This window comes from Rutidosis leptorrhynchoides, chromosome 10 (genome assembly GCF_046630445.1).
Source record: "Rutidosis leptorrhynchoides isolate AG116_Rl617_1_P2 chromosome 10, CSIRO_AGI_Rlap_v1, whole genome shotgun sequence".
In the NCBI taxonomy this organism is placed as follows: domain Eukaryota; kingdom Viridiplantae; phylum Streptophyta; class Magnoliopsida; order Asterales; family Asteraceae; genus Rutidosis; species Rutidosis leptorrhynchoides.
Window position 1 is genome coordinate 323,763,923 of NC_092342.1, and position 17,565 is coordinate 323,781,487.

A 17,565-nucleotide genomic window follows, 5' to 3' on the forward strand; every position below is an offset into this window, starting at 1 on the left:
CTTGTGCGGCCTAGTGCCAACATGTTGCTTTCAACTAAGACGTCTGGGATAGGCCGGCGATCGGATCAAGATTGCCGTCAAACGTGTACCTTTTGGACTCGTTGATTATGGCCAAGCTCGGTACTCTGCTTGCGACATGATTGGTTTCTTCGCGATGTTACATAGTCCGAGCCCGTCATGACCTCATCATGGGATTCCAGTTCTGGTCGAGCTTTAATTAACGAGCATGTCTTCTAGGGGATTGAGGTCTGAGTGCGTGTCCATCTTCGGGCTTTGATTAACGAGCGAGTATGTCTTCTCAGGGATTGAGGTCTGAGTGTGTGTCCATTGCATTCTTAAATCCCAAGCTGAGAATGGGCAGTGATGTGCCCGGATACTATGTGCATCATTAAGGCCCATAGTTTGGTGTTACCTTATTGGAGCAAGTAATGGCGGACTCAGAAAAAAGCTTTCTAATCCTCGCAGCGCAATTAGTGGGACGATCATGTAATGAGAACGTGCAATGAATTGCATGTTGGTCTTAATGATAAATCAGACAAGGTTTTTGATAAATCCATTCACATTATGCATTACTTAATTGTTCTGTACAATTTTTCCATGCACGGAGTGAGTGGATTTATCAAAAACCTTGTTGGATTATCACTCGGTACTCAATATAATTGTATATATAAGCTGCACAAAAATTTGGTCTTACAAGGAATAAATAACATAAATGAATCTCCGATCTGACTTAACAAGTTGTGCAACATAAACAAATATTTACAAGCATTCAATTTATGAAAACCAAGTGTAGTTTTTTACTCTTTTGTACTTGTCATCTAACGTATGTTTTTTAACACATTTTTTTACAAGGGTTAGCATACTTTGCTTTTTAACCAGTTATATATATATATATATATATATATATATATATATATATATATATATATATATATATATATATATATATATATCCTCAACCAAATTGCAGGTAGCTTTTCTTTTCTTCATTTTTTGGATTCTCTAATGGTATTTCTCTTACCATTTATTTCTGCTTTGCAACCCGCGTCCTTTTGGAGGGGATGACTGAATTCAATGACTTACAGTATGAAGATTTTTTTTTTTCTTTTCTTTTTTGGAAAAACTGATCAAAGGAACGTATCCCCATTGGTTACCCATTCAGCAAATCTATCCGAAAACCTGCCTCCAACAGGGCTTCTACCGTCCTGCACCCAAATTTAAAATTTAAATAAGATTACAAAAAAAAAAAAAAAAAAAAAAAAAAATTCTGGAAATAACAAGAATTCTATAAGAAAAAGCTTCCTTTCAATGATGTGAAGCAAAATAAACAAATAAAAACTAACCTGCAGACTAGGAGAGATCTCAGAATCACTAACAAAAGTGCAGAGTTCATTAACCATATATTCAGATGACTGACTGCCAATAGGGGATCCTACAAGTGTTGACCTGCATTGACTTTTCAGTGAGAATTGGTTTACAAGACGTAAGTAAACATTGTTTGTACATGTGGGAATTATAAAAAATATACGAAACAAATTATGACTTACCTTTCAAATGTTTCTTCTTCACATGAATTTCCGGATGATGATATCCAGTCAACATCAAGAAAATTTGAGCAGTTGAAAGAATCTTTATTGTAAAATATGCGATCACTGTTGGGCATCTCTTCAAATGTAAGATCTGGCCCTGACGTTGTATTTGCAAACCTGCACAGATGCCACCATGAATAATAGAGTATATATACGGTGTAAATAGAAAATAAGTCACAATGATTGAGGCAAACCTTATATAAGATGAATCATTTTCACCAGAGATTTCATTCAAGGAGTCTTCATTATTTTTAGCGGTTCCTATAGAACTTCTATCGTGAAGGATGTTACCATCATAGAGAATGTTGCCGACTGACAATGACCTTCTAATAGTCCTGCATAATTAAGAAAAAAGAAAACACGTTGAGTAACGTAAGAGGGTATCTAACTAACTACTTGGCCTTTTTGTAGGAAATTGGATAATTAGTCATATGTTCCACAAACACTACTAAAAAAATGTAAACAAAATTATACCTATTTCTTTCCACAAAAGTGTTGGAACCTTCGCCACCAACATTATAATGCTGATCTGAATCCAACTCCCACAGTGCAGGTCTACCGATTTGTGGCTGATAATGACCTAGGAACCTGTGCAAGCAACGCCGGATTTTAGCAAATTATGGAGAGCAAGGGTTAATATGTGATGTTCAATTATTATCATAACATTTCTTACACATTAATGGCATCTTGCTTTTCAGCATCCATGTATGCATTACTGTAATAACGTTGTATAGTTCTAAAGAATTCCTGGGACTGAGTTGCAGCCTTCCATTGACCTCTTGTTTGACAAAATATCTAAAACAAGACATATAACAGTACATTAAATCAACTTAATTTCTTGATTTAAAATATAATTTATTAAATTTCATATATAACTTGATCACAAAAACATAGTTGATAATGGATTTACCTTATTGTGTGCTGCAGAACCACCATATTGTAGTGCTAGAGTGTCACCCATTCTCTCATAGATTCTCATCAAATCATCTGCTAAATTCGAGTCAAGCTCAATAACCGGGGTATCTATATATCCTATGGATTGTAGTTGACGACCAAGTGCAGCCCAACCATACGCATATTGAGCAACGTTTGTGCGATCTAAACAATCTATGCAATTTGTTCTTAGGATCCCTGTTTGGTGTTTAATAGGTTTGACACTAAAATTCACATTCTCGACATTACTTTTGCAGCTAAATACAGGTTTTAAGTTATCAGTATCGTTGCTGTCGATCTGGAAATCACAAATGTCACCATAATCATCCCTGCAACATATGACCAGCGGTGTCAAAATCAATACATAGATGGTTGGTTTATATATAATCAAATTTGTATGATAATTAGGTGGCTTATATATTGTTATAAATTTTTTTTAACCAAAACTTATATCAACTATTGGAAGTTAAAAACGACGCGTCGTGTTGAGCATCATAACTTTTCATTAGGATGTGAGGGTTTCACCATCATAAGTATGATATCACTACCTAGAATTAAGATCTCATAACCACCACTATCAAACTATTGATCAACTTCCGAAATCAACAGCGAGAAGAAAATAGGTGCACAACGACAACAAAAGGAGCATCAATTATAAAGAATCAACATGAAAATAATAATTACATAAAGTTCAGAATATAAAATTTTATATTTGCCAGTTATTACTATTACTATTACTAATAATAGCAAAATGGGTGTTTGTCGTTTAGGTTATTAGATTGTCGTTTTGTCAAAAATTGTAGGCAGAACCCATGTGCAAAAAATTGGGCCTTGGCCCATAGGCTAATCACTAGTTTATTATATTGACGTAAGAGAATAATGTGTAATCCAAGTCACAAAAGTTTATCATTCATAGTCCATTTTATAAATTAAGTCAGAACTTTGATTATAATTACACTAAAGAATTCTTAACCTAGAATTTTGATGACTAGTAGAAGTTTGTCTAAATTAACAACAATGGTGTGCAATGTCCCATTTATATAGATACTGAGAAACCAGAGCAAAATCGTTAATTTTAGACTTTAGGGTTTGGCGAAACATTTAATTATATACCTGGAAAGATTTAGATGGTCTTGGGACTTCGAATTTGGGATCACGTGACAATAAAAGAAGCCAGTTAAATTCAACGCATAAGTTGCTACTTTGCCCAAGAGTGCCAACACATTTGTAGATTTGCTGCATAATAGAAAACAGATAAATATGTCATTGCTAGATTAACAGTACTAAGATAGTCAAAATTAATTAGTAGGAGCACAGCACAAACATACTTTCTAGAATATTTGTTTAAATCCCAATGAAGGAACTTTAAACGATTTTCCTCAGGCAAATCTTTATTAATCAACTCAATGGCATGAGCAAATTCCATACGGAGGAGGGATTCTCGGGGTCGCTTTTCTTTGGTCTGCAAAACCACTTGGAGATTAACATTAACATAAAGAAACAAAAAGAAAAAAATTGGAGATAAGCATACTTCATTGAAATTTGAACAGTCAGAAAAACTATCTTTACCTTGATCAAATTCAGTATAATTATTGGATTGCCGTATCTTTTGGTAAGATTCTCAAAGTGAAGTCTGGTGGCATCATACTTCTGGTCCTTTCTTGACACTAGATGAAGAAACAACGGTTAAAACTAAATGAATCTCAGATTGTAATTAAAAAAATATAAAATGTTAGCTCTTACAGATTATATCAGGCTTAATATTCAATCGTGAAGTTTCCTGGGACCAAAACAAGGGTATTGAACCCCGATTTTGGACGACGGAGCTAATTTGAACAGGACATCCTTCTGGAACATCTTCAAATACAATCTGTTCTGTCTCAACATCATTGGCCACACGTCCCTTCTCATTTACCCCACGTTTTAAATATCTACACAATAATTAGGAAAAACGACTGAATGAGTAATTAAACAGCTTTACAATATAATTAGGTAAAAGTATATCTTTTTTTAAATATGGATGCACTATAAGTCATAGAAGAAAAGATCAAAAGTAAACATACCTGGTTCCAGCATAATGGCGTGAACGTCTAGCAATTAGGGTCAACTTGAAGTTCTTATCAGCTATTGAAAGTGTTACCTAATTTTCAGAAGGGGAAAAAAGCAGAACAATGCTATTTGATAAATTAAGAGTAAGAAGAAAAAAAATTACTTTACTGAAATAATGAATTGTAGGTATGTTCCTATACCTGCTTGAAGTAACCATAAACAAGTTGTACAGTCCAGAGATTATTCCGGAGCTGATTCTGGATCGGGGTGGTCAAAAACTTGTTCCAAACAAACATTGTTTCATTTGGTGGCTCTCGAGTAGATAAGTTATTTTGAAAACTGTGCATAACACGATACGAGTAGCTGAAATAGAAGTCCTTTGTAAGATCCACTGAGCATAGGAGCTTTTTGTATCTGTTCAATGAGATTAATTATTAACTCGGAGTCAACACTAATGTTTAGTAATTAGTAAAAGTTACTGAGAAATACAAATTATGAATAAACTGCCTAGTTATTACTAAAACTAAATAGGTTTGACAACACAATAGTAGCTTCCCTGATACAAGCCCTGTTAATACCTTTTTCTCAATCAACAGTTGTAACTTGTAGGAAGTAAACTGGCAACAACACCTTTTACGAGACCATAATGGTAGAGAATAACTAAAAAATCAAGAGCTAGATGTGTAATAATCAGTCATTAATAATTTATCTAAACTCTAACTAAAGCATACTCAACATTAAGGTTGAGGAAGGCGTCATTATTGTATATACTTCCGAAAGCAGCATGTTGAAAATCGAAGATATATAGATAATATAGAAAAAAGAAAAAAACAACCAAGATTGTGGTCAATGCTTATAGATACATATGGATAAGAAGTAGTTCTGACTTCTAAATTTCTAATATACTTTACATTTACAATCAGAATCGACAAAAGACCTGTTCTCGTTCTTAGAGTAGGCCACACTGAGCTGAACAGTAGAATTAGGAATTGGTAAGATCTCACTCTTGGTAATTGCATATACTGCATGACCACAAATTACACCAATCTTCCTTCTTTTTGTGATAAGCAACATGTAATAAGGTCCCAAAAACTTTATAAAACCTAAAGCCATACACAAAGATAACTGTCAGAACCAATCATTATTATAAATGTTCATCAAGTTTGAGATACACTGGAATAGAGCATACCAACAATTCCATAACAAGCGTAAACAAATCTAAGCCCCCCTGTGGACTTATTTCCATCATGGATACGCTTTAGGAGTTCACAGCATTCAACTTTGGTGTATGTTGTGGGATCTTCAGTAATATTTAGCTCAGTAGGTTCTGACCTGTCTATCTTTAAGACTCTCCAAGTTGATCTATTCTTACTACATCCAATCATATAGAAATTCTGTAGGAAGCAAAAATTGTGTATTATTAACGATACGATAATTAATGAAAGTTATGGAAGCAAGAAAATAACGTCTTAAAAAAGAAATAACGGGAGTAGAAAGTGATCCAGAGCTACACTTAGAGCTGCAAAAGCAGTAACGAATACAATAAAAATAAACAACTATATGCCAACCTGATCAATATGTCATATAACCATGATTATCTTTACAGTACCTTACGATCACTCTACGGACATTAACATATCTGAATGGAGGTGCCTGTTAAAAACCTTATTAACTTTATGGTAGAATCTACATAAGACTTTATACCAAGTCTCATGCCTAATCACACGCAAATGCATCAGCACATAATAGCTAAGCCACCAAAAAGTTTAAGCTAAACATATGATCACTAAAAAACTTATGCATTAGCTACAAATACACAACATCAATAATTGATGACTGACTCAGCTGATAGGCATATCCTTGTAACAGAAGATATATTCGGTATCATGTTGACTAAAATTTTAACATATTGATTGATAACAAAATGAGAAGATCGCATAATCCAAAATACTACATAACTAAAATCAAGTTTACAGATACGAAATCATACAGAGCGCGTCTCGTAGAGTCTGACTTTTTGAAAATACGCATTGTTAACACTGGGCACGTCTGTGATCCAATCATGTTGTTCGTTCTCTGAAGTCATTATTCCCGATCCCGAGCCTTACGCCCGGGCTATATCAAGTAAACATACAAGTTCGAACGGATTTGAAGTTAAACTATGGCACCGGCGCTCTAATTTTAGAATCCTGCAGTACCGCACATCATAAACTGCATAAAAACGTGACAATTACGAAACGCTAAGTTAATATAGCAAACCTAGGGTTTGTAACTGCAACAGAAATCATACCTTAAGTTCGATAAGTTGTGATGTTGAGAAATTAGTGAAATGAAGTGTATCTAAGTAGCAGATCGTAAGAGGATGTAGATATAGATCCGGTGATTACAGATGAATACAAATATACTATAATTTTAATTTATTGGATGTATATGTAAATGCGTAAATGGAGGGAGGGAGATAGATTTAAGTTGAGATGCAGGAAGATGGAAGAGAAGGTGAAAATCACAGCTCCGGTGACTGTATCCACATCCACATAATCCACATAAAATTAATTAAAATACAAAAAAAAAAAAAAATAAATAAATAAATAAAAAAAAATCACGAGGAAATCAGCATATACTTGAAATTTAATATTTTATTTAATTTAATTTATTATTAAGATTAAGAATTTATTTAATTTAATTTTAATTTTTGTTTAAAGCAACCTAAAAATGTAGTCTGTGAATTAAACTTGAATTTGAATTTGAATCTCCACTAAATATTTCTATACTAGCCTTTAAGAGCCCGTGCGTTGCACGGTTAGCTCTATTATGTTAAGTGTTAATACATTAAGTATTGATGGTTGTATGTAAAAAACAATTTAAATAAAACATAACAGTAGCTATGAATACCAAACATAGTTATTGAACAAATCAAATGCAAAAACATTTTTGAATGATTTTACTAAACATCAATATAGGTAGAAAGCGTGTTCGTCGAAATTGTAGGTGAATATCCAGGTTGTTCCATACTTTAAACGATTTTCTTTACGAAACTGATGAAAACCGTATGTAACTGAGATGTTTGGCTTTGGCCTTGAATTTTCTTGTTTCAGCCGCCATTTGTATTTTTTCCTTGCTAAATTATAACATGAAACACTTTTTCCACTTCGTAGTCCAGGTAGTAACATCAACTCTTTTGGAAGACGCTTAAAAAAAAAGCAACTTTTATTTAATATCATACATAAGAAAATGAAACTGCAATATAAGTAATGTTTGTTAAATTATTTGTAAGAATAATTGGTTTATCAATTATGTAGAATTTTGCAATATGAAATAGATGTAATAGTGTACTTACTAATACACGACCTCGTGGTACCGTAATGTTGCAATCATAAGTTTTAACCTCAGATTGTAAGAAGTCAAGATTGTACATTTCCCCAAGAAGTGCAGTTGATATGTTTTTCTTTTCATCGCCAACTTCATTATAAATGATTAATTCTATATTCCGAAAAGTAAGTGCATATAAAATAACTCTATACCCCCGATTTAATTGTAAGTCGGAAATTAACTCTTGCCAACCTTCACGAAATATCAATTTTTCTTGAATCATAGACGGGTAAACATTTTTTGTACGTACCGTTATAGTGAATCCACACATGATCTTGTGGGCTTTTCCTTCCCTTATATGCAGATTTAAATTTTTTAGCCATAGTCTGTTAAATAATAATAATATGTTAGTTTATTGTTAAAAATAATACACAATTTTAAAAACAAACAATGTATAGAAACACAGAAATGATGGTAATATTTTTAAATAGTCTATTACAATATTAATATTAAATATGTGAATGCAAAATTTAAAAATTGATTTTTAAATTTTTTGTATGTGAATTTACGTATTTATCAATAAAGTACATACCAGAACGTTAACGTTGGATCCATCTACAATCTGCATAAATGACGGGAATCTCCTGTAATGGGCGTTTTCGAACAATTTTAGCTGCAATTCTGTAACTTTTACCCAATTTTTGGTGATATTGAACCAGTTCTTTGGAGCCATTGTTCTTTTCGAATAGATAACTAACTCATAATTGAATATGTCAATATCTGTAATACAGAGAATGTCAGACATTTTAATTTTAAGATCGGTAATGATTTTGCCGAATCCTTCACTGAGAAATAAAGTGAGATCGTGTATGCTGAAAGCCACTTCAGACTTATAGCCTTGTAAAGTGTGGAGCCAAACATTTTGTGTAGGAAATGTTGTGGCGACCCGACAAAATCGTCATTGACGGCACCGACTAGTTAGGTCCCGTTACGTGGTCGTAGTCCCTATATGAGACTCGTTTGACCAAAATTATGTCGCATTCTTTTGAAACGTATCATGCTTGCAAAGTTTAGTTTACAAAACCGTTCGACGACAAGTTTAAGTTTACAAGAGTATAAAGTATAAATGAAATAACTTGCGACATAATTAGTTTAAAATCGCGGTTGCTATAAATAGCGTAAGTATGTAAACAATATGTTTGAATCCAAAGGTGCTATCACTAGCGTATGTATGTATGTATGCTTGACCCCAAGCAAGAAATCAGAGTGTATGCATGCATGCTTGACTCCAAGCAAGTATGAGTGTACGCGGAAGCATGTATCAAATAGCCAAGTATGAACCTGAGAAACATATAGAAAACTGTCAACGAAAAACGTTGGTGAAATCATAGGTGTTTTAGTAATCGTTGTATTTGAACCACAAGATTTAGTATAAGATGATTATCAAAATCATTTGCATTCCAAAGTTGTTGTTTGTATCCCGGGCACCCAATTATCAAACTTAACTGTTTTGCACCCTTTGCGTAGTGTTAGAACATACACTAGACCCGAAAATATATTTCATCCGCTAACGGTAGCGAACCGTCCGAATGAGGCTCGTCAAGCCCATGTGATCACATAATATAAGTTCACGTTTACACCCTGCAAGTGTAACTAATGATAATTGAATTGAGGCTTTTTGTTCAAACCCGTACGTGGAATGTTCGTTTTCGTACTTGTGTTCAATGTATAAAAGTATGATACGTATATGTTTCTCATCCCATAGTTTAAAGCATAAAGGTTGTTTGAAAGATGGGACTATGATCTCACCTCGAGTGCACGAGTATAAAAGTACTTCACAAAGTAAATGTGTGCATGATAGTTGCTTAGCCTTGACCTAAACAAATAAGTTGTATCAATTAACCGGTTACGACACAAGATCGGGTGAAATGTGTTCAATTAGTCCTATGGCTCGTTACGACTCGATTATGTAGCATGTGAATCAATTTGTCAAGTTTCATGCAAGATACAAGTATAGAAACAAGTTAGGAAGATTGCACAATCATTTGGTTAAGTTTGACAAAAAGTCGAACTTCGGTCGGTCATGGTCAACGAAAAGTCAACACGTTCGGGTCGGGTCCCGAACTATTTTTCTGAGGTTTTTAATCATATATGAGCATGTTAGAACAAGTTACATGTGAATCGGAGGTGCGTAGCATAGCAAACATTATTCGAAAATCGACAAAGTTGGACAGACCACTTTGGCACGCCGCGCGGGTATATGGCGCGCCGCGCCATTACCTGTGCAGAGAATTCTGGCAGTTTAAGTTTTATGCACGAACCTAACTTCAACCAATCACCATTTATGACCCGCAAAGAACCAAAGCATGTATCTTATATCATCGGAAAGGTATTTTGACAAGGAATACAACTAACTATTTTTCATCAAGCAAAAACATCATTTACAATAGCCGAAATCTCGTCAAGTGGTCATTAAATGTTCAAAACCATCGTTCCAAGTTTACAAAACGCATTTTAAGATTCGGGAATGCAATTCACACATATGATATGCCGTTTTAAAGGTAATGAAACATACAATACGACTAATCACTAACTAATAACATTTCATGGCATTCAAAGCATCAAAATTTCCTTTTAGAGTTCATCAAACCCTAATCAAGAATCACAAAACCAATAATCATGTTAATGATGTTTTTCCAAATCAACCTACACATCAAATTGATGCTAAAGATGCTAGTAACACTTTTAAAACATAAACTCTAACAATTTAACAACATTAACTCATCCAAAATCAAGTATTAAGCACACCCATTTCAAATGTTCAAACTAGTTACTCAAAACAACGAATCGAGCAAACAAAACATATATTCATGTTATACACGAGCCATAGACACTAACTAACACCATTTCAAGTCAAAAACACGAATTTAGAGAAATCTAGAGTTTTTAGAAACTTTACCCCAAGCTATGAAATTGGTACCAAATCGAAGAGGACGAAGAGAGGATCACGAAAATGTAATTTGTTTTGATGTTTGCTTCTCCAGTCGAATTTAGATGATGAATTTGTGAGTTGGGTGTTTGAGTTCATGAAAGGGAAGTAGAGAGAAAAGAGGAAGAAGGTGGGAGGTGAAATGAATGGATGGATAAGGTGGGTTGACTAGTTGACCTAGTCAACTAGTTTGCCCACTTGGCAACCTCGGTCCCTCAAGTTTCAAAGCGGGTGCGGGAATTAACCAAACGAATATTTTAAAAACGCTCGAGTAAACGAGTGATGTTATAATTAAATAACGGGAAAATTAAGAACGTTGGTCAACGGAAACTACGAATTTAAATAACGAAAGGTATTATTTAAAAAAAAAAGATAGTGTTAAAAATAAATTTAACGGAAAAACGCGGGATGTTACATTACCTACACCTTAAAAGAAATTTCGTCCCGAAATTTAGTTGGAAGTAGTAGTCGTTGTTTCTTCCTCGAGATCTTGCGTTGTCGGTTCTACGAATAAGTGAAGGTACTCCCTCGGGTATTTCAACGAACTTCGACAGTCGCGATTTTACGTTGGTTTAAAGTTTGGTTCCACGATTTATAGTTTCACCAACGTTACCTCCTTGGAAGTGAGGTTTATCGTTGATAGTAAGTTCATCGAAGAGGATAACAAGTTCTTGTCTCGCAAGACATGCCTTTAAGTTTGATACACAGAATTTAGGATGAACGGAATTTGTTTGAGTCGGAAGTTCGAAGCGGTAAGCAATGGGCACAACACACCCCAAAATTTCAAAAGGACTAAAAATATCGCGGATTTAGCTTTCTACGTTTCCGAAACGGACTACACCTTTTCAAGGTGCGACTTTTAACGTTACGCGGTTTCCCACTTGGAATTCGAGAGGTTTACGTTTAACCCTTGTATGGCTCTTTTGGCGACTACGGGCCGTCTTGAGCCTTTCCTGGAATTGAAAAATTTTCCGGTTGTTTCATGAATGAGTTCGGGTCCGGTGGTTCGCTTGTCACCTACTTCGGTTCAACAATTTAAGAAAATGACATTCACGGCTATACGGGTCCTCAAAAAGTGTGACGTTAATGCTCGAATGAAAATTATTGTAGTAAGAGAATTTGACTAAAGGCAAGTACTTTTCTCAAGTAAATTTGAAGTCGATAACACGAATTCGTTTTATGATTTCCAAGGTTTGAATCGTATGTTTGTTTGGCCCTTCGAGATGCGTTGATGTGTTGTACTCATGTTTAAACGTGGTCCCGAGGCTTTTCGAAAAGCACTCCGAAATCCAGAAGTGAAACAAGAATCTCGATGTGAAATGAGGTACATTTCTGTAAGGTATGTTTGAACGGGTACATCAGGACTCGAAAACGTTAGTTAGAACAAATTTCTCAAGAAATTTACGTCGCGAAAGATTTATCTGTTTCCAAAAACGTTTGTCGGAGCAAGTTCTCATCGGTCTCTGAAAACGTTCGTCGGGGCTATTCACCCTCGAGGCGAGTACTAGTATAACGTGAAGAGTCTATCTCTCCATTGAAAATTTAGAATAAAGATTTCCTTATACGAAAGTGCGAGTGTAAAGCGAGAGAGGTTTCCCCCTCGATGTGAGCAAACCAAGCATTTTGTAGTTCGTCGATAAAATTGTGCGAAAACGAGATAGTATACACGTATAGCATATGGTTGAAGTCGAAGGAATTTTTCATTCATTCGGAAGCATAAGTATGGTTTGATAATAATCGACGACGTGTCCCGGGTATGGTTGTTATCAGTATTCTCGGAGTTGTCGGATGTTCAAACAAGAAAAAATAAAGTCATGTACATGGCACATGGTGGTGATTAGGTTGATCGAGTCCAACCACCATCATGTGTCATTAGAACTTTGGTATGACTTACCGTAATATAACCACGTTGATCGAGTGTCGTTATATTACGCTAACTCATACCTCTCTTCCCACATCACTCCATAGATTCGAGTTCGTGTAACCGTGAAGATCTAAAATGAACAAAGTGCAACGGCATCTCTAACGTGACTCGTATTGAATCGAAAGAATTTGTGCAACTCTAAAGAAGCGTTCCCCGAGGGAAGTGTATAAATGATTATTCACGTCAATGCGGTTCAAGTCAAACAATAATGTCTTTCGGTGCGAGAAGTGTAACGAATCATGATAACGAATAGTACACAACCGTAGTGTTAAGTATTGATGACGATACTCACCTGGAGTAGTGATGGTAGTAACACGATATGGTAGATAGTAAGGAACACCGGTGTGACACCTATAGTAAGTTGAAACGGTGGCGAATAACAATCTAGGAGACAGAGTTCCTGAACAAGTGTGACTAATGAAGTCGTCGTCATCCTTACGCGTATGAATCTTGAATTTACGTGTGTTACCAGAAAGTGGCAGAATACGGATTCGTATGATGAAAGCTTGGTACTATCAAGAAGTTTGCCTAAGAATGATTCAAGTATAATGCACAAGTAGTCAAGTAAGTGCTATCTATAGCAAATGTATGTCAGAATGCAATGGCTAACTATCCGGTTGTAGTCTAGATTCACTAATGCGTCCCAACGACTCTGTCAGACACACTAATGCACATCCTAGTTCCCTACAACCAACGCTCTGATACCATCTGTGGCGACCCGATAAAATCGTCATTGACGGCGCCGACTACTTAGGTCCCGTTACGTGGTCGTAGTCCCTATATGAGACTCGTTTGACCAAAATTATGTCGCATTCTTTTGAAACGTATCATGCTTGCAAAGTTTAGTTTACAAAACCGTTCGACGACAAGTTTAAGTTTACAAGAGTATAAAGTATAAATGAAATAACTTGGGACATAATTAGTTTAAAATCGCGGTTGCTATAAATAGCGTAAGTATGTAAACAATATGTTTGAATCCAAAGGTGCTATCACTAGCGTATGTATGTATGTATGCTTGACCCCAAGCAAGAAATCAGAGTGTATGCATGCATGCTTGACTCCAAGCAAGTATGAGTGTACGCGGAAGCATGTATCAAATAGCCAAGTATGAACCTGAGAAACATATAGAAAACTGATGTTATGCGAGGTGTATATAAAATAGTTTATATTTTACTAGAAAAAACTATTAAATACGATACAATTTTACACAAGATATTTATTTATTTATAGAATGGATATACTTAAACCTTGCTGCAACACTTATAGGCAGTGTACCTAATCGTACAGTAGTGCAGTTTTTAGTAAGTCCGGTTCGTTCCACAGGGAAATCTTTAAACAAAGCTCAACGCTATAAAAAATACAAATATATATATAAGTAATATTATTATTATAAAGGGGGGTTTTTACCGTTTAATGACCGGTTTGTCGATTTTAAGACTTTAGTCGCAGTTAAAACTTAATGTAAAATATTAAATAAATAAAAGACTTAATTTAAAGCGTAAAGTAAATAACGATAATGAAATTGCGAATAATAAAAGTGCGATAAAATAAAATTGCGATAATTAAAAAGTACGATAATTAAAAGTGCGATTAAATAACAATAAATAAAATTAAATATGAAATAAAAGAATTATGCTTATTTAAACTTCCGTAATCATGATGTTTGACGTGTTGATTTTAGTTTTATGCCCATGGGTTAATTGTCCTTTGTCCTGGATTATTTAATATAACAGTCCATCAGTCATAAATATAAAGTGCGAGTGTCCTCGTCAAATTATTATTATACCCGAAGTTAAATATTCCAACTAATTGGGGATTCGAATTGTAACAAGGTTTTAATACTTTGTTTAATGAATACACAAGGTTATCGACTGCGTGTAAACCAAGGTTTTACTACTTTGTTAACAATTACACCAATTACCCTTGAATGTAATTTCACCCCTGTTTTAATTATTCTAGTGGCTATTAATCCATTCCCGTGTCCGGTTAAATGAACGATTATTCGTACATATAAATACCCCGCCCATCGTGTCCGATCGAGTGTATATGGTAATTTATAGGGACGCCCAATTGTAAATCTTTATATTAACATTAACAAACTATCATTTAGTTAAACAAATATAAAGCCCATTAATAGCCCATAGTCTAATTTCCACAAGTGTCGTTCTTTTGTCCAAACCCCAATTATGGTACAAAGCCCAATTACCCAATTTTAGTAATTAGCCCAACATCATGATTACTTCGTTTTAAATAAGCATAATAATAACTTAGCTACGAGACATTAATATAAAAAGGTTGAACATAACTTACAATGATTTAAAAATAGCGTAGCGTTACACGGACAGAATTTCGACTTACACCCTTACAATATTCGCTAACATACCCTTATTATTAGAATTATAATTAAAATTAAAATATAAATTATATATATATATATATATATCGTTTACGTATGATAAGAGAAGAAAAAGATTATGAATTGCGATCAGAATTCGGTTGCTTTTATAGGAAAAGTCGAATTTTGGGGCTCCGCGACTCGCGGCAAAATCCTCTTCAAACTCCGCGAGTCGCGGAGAATGAATTTACAGCTCACACCCTTGGAGTCTTTCTCTGCCGACGGTTTTATAATATATATATAATATATATATAATTAATATAATTAATTATATATTATATTATATTTATATGCCTAGTTAACTTGTAATTTTTAGTCCGTTGCGTCGAGCGTTAAGAGTTGACTCTGGTCCCGGTTCCGGATTTTCGAACGTCCTTGCGTACAATTTAATATCTTGTACTTTGCGTTTTGAATCTTGTACTCTTGTAATTTCGAGACATTTCTTATCAATAATTGGAACCTTTTTGATTGTCTTTTGTACTTTTGAGCTTTTTGGTCGTTTGCGTCTTCAATTCGTCGAATCTGTCTTTTGTCTTCACCTTTTATTATTTAAACGAATATCACTTGTAAATAGAACAATTGCAACTAAAAGCTTGTCTTTCTTGAGGAATAATGCTATGAAATATATGTTCGTTTTTAGCATTATCAAAAACTGTCAACGAAAAACGTTGGTGAAATCATAGGTGTTTTAGTAATCGTTGTATTTGAACCACAAGATTTAGTATAAGATGATTATCAAAATCATTTGCATTCCAAAGTTGTTGTTTGTATCCCGGGCACCCAATTATCAAACTTAACTGTTTTGCACCCTTTGCGTAGTGTTAGAACATACACTAGACCCGAAAATATATTTCATCCGCTAACGGTAGCGAACCGTCCGAATGAGACTCGTCAAGCCCATGTGATCACATAATATAAGTTCACGTTTACACCCTGCAAGTGTAACTAATGATAATTGAATTGAGGCTTTTTGTTCAAACCCGTACGTGGAATGTTCGTTTTCGTACTTGTGTTCAATGTATAAAAGTATGATACGTATATGTTTCTCATCCCATAGTTTAAAGCATAAAGGTTGTTTGAAAGATGGGACTATGATCTCACCTCGAGTGCACGAGTATAAAAGTACTTCACAAAGTAAATGTGTGCATGATAGTTGCTTAGCCTTGACCTAAACAAATAAGTTGTATCAATTAACCGGTTACGACACAAGGTCGGGTGAAATGTGTTCAATTAGTCCTATGGCTCGTTACGACTCGATTATGTAGCATGTGAATCAATTTGTCAAGTTTCATGCAAGATACAAGTATAGAAACAAGTTAGGAAGATTGCACAATCATTTGGTTAAGTTTGACAAAAAGTCGAACTTCGGTCGGTCAAGGTCAACGAAAAGTCAACACGTTCGGGTCGGGTCCCGAACTATTTTTCTGAGGTTTTTAATCATATATGAGCATGTTAGAACAAGTTACATGTGAATCGGAGGTGCGTAGCATAGCAAACATTATTCGAAAATCGACAAAGTTGGACAGACCACTTTAGCGCGCCGCGCCATTACCTGTGCAGAGAATTCTGGCAGTTTAAGTTTTATGCACGAACGTAACTTCAACCAATCACCATTTATGACCCGCAAAGAACCAAAGCATGTATCTTATATCATCGGAAAGGTATTTTGACAAGGAATACAACTAACCATTTTTCATCAAGCAAAAACATCATTTACAATAGCCGAAATCTCATCAAGTGGTCATTAAATGTTCAAAACCATCGTTCCAAGTTTACAAAACGCATTTTAAGATTCGGGAATGCAATTCACACATATGATATGCCGTTTTGAAGGTAATGAAACATACAATACAACTAATCACTAACTAATAACATTTCATGGCATTCAAAGCATCAAAATTTCCTTTTAGAGTTCATCAAACCCTAATCAAGAATCACAAAACCAATAATCATGTTAATGATGTTTTTCCAAATCAACCTACACATCAAATTGATGCTAAAGATGCTAGTAACACTTTTAAAACATAAACTCTAACAATTTAACAACATTAACTCATCCAAAATCAAGTATTAAGCACACCCATTTCAAATGTTCAAACTAGTTACTCAAAACAACGAATCGAGCAAACAAAACATATATTCATGTTATACACGAGCCATAGACACTAACTAACACCATTTCAAGTCAAAAACACGAATTTAGAGAAACAGTTTAGTTTAGTCCAAAGCAAAAGTATTTTCAGTTATTTGTTACAGATATATGTGACATATGTTAAGATAACTTGGTAAATTTTCCCACACTTGGCTTTTATTTTCCTTTTTATCGTCCTCTATTCCATTTTAAATGAATTTTAACATTTTAGTTTGTTTCTCAATT

General features: G+C 34.6%; 1 protein-coding gene across 2 annotated transcripts; it reads right to left on the bottom strand.

Moving 5' to 3' along the window:
• Positions 1-920: 920 nt before the first annotated feature.
• LOC139872609 (phosphoinositide phosphatase SAC2-like) lies at positions 921-7,086 on the bottom strand. 2 transcript variants are annotated; one of them, XM_071860523.1, is made up of 17 exons: positions 6,862-7,086; positions 6,562-6,782; positions 5,761-5,965; positions 5,509-5,674; positions 4,772-4,985; positions 4,586-4,662; positions 4,266-4,453; positions 4,092-4,189; positions 3,851-3,984; positions 3,636-3,758; positions 2,500-2,851; positions 2,263-2,384; positions 2,064-2,177; positions 1,784-1,924; positions 1,548-1,706; positions 1,344-1,446; positions 921-1,205 (listed from the first exon to the last, which is right to left on the bottom strand). In XM_071860523.1, the coding sequence occupies exons 2-17, from the start codon at positions 6,655-6,657 to the stop codon at positions 1,128-1,130; spliced, it is 2,370 nt and encodes a 789-aa protein (XP_071716624.1). In that variant the 5' UTR covers positions 6,658-6,782; positions 6,862-7,086; the 3' UTR covers positions 921-1,127. The 2 variants fall into 2 exon arrangements, with proteins under 2 accessions (XP_071716624.1, XP_071716623.1); XM_071860522.1 differs by having other exon boundaries at positions 1,344-1,455.
• Between the last annotated feature and the right edge of the window lie 10,479 nt (positions 7,087-17,565).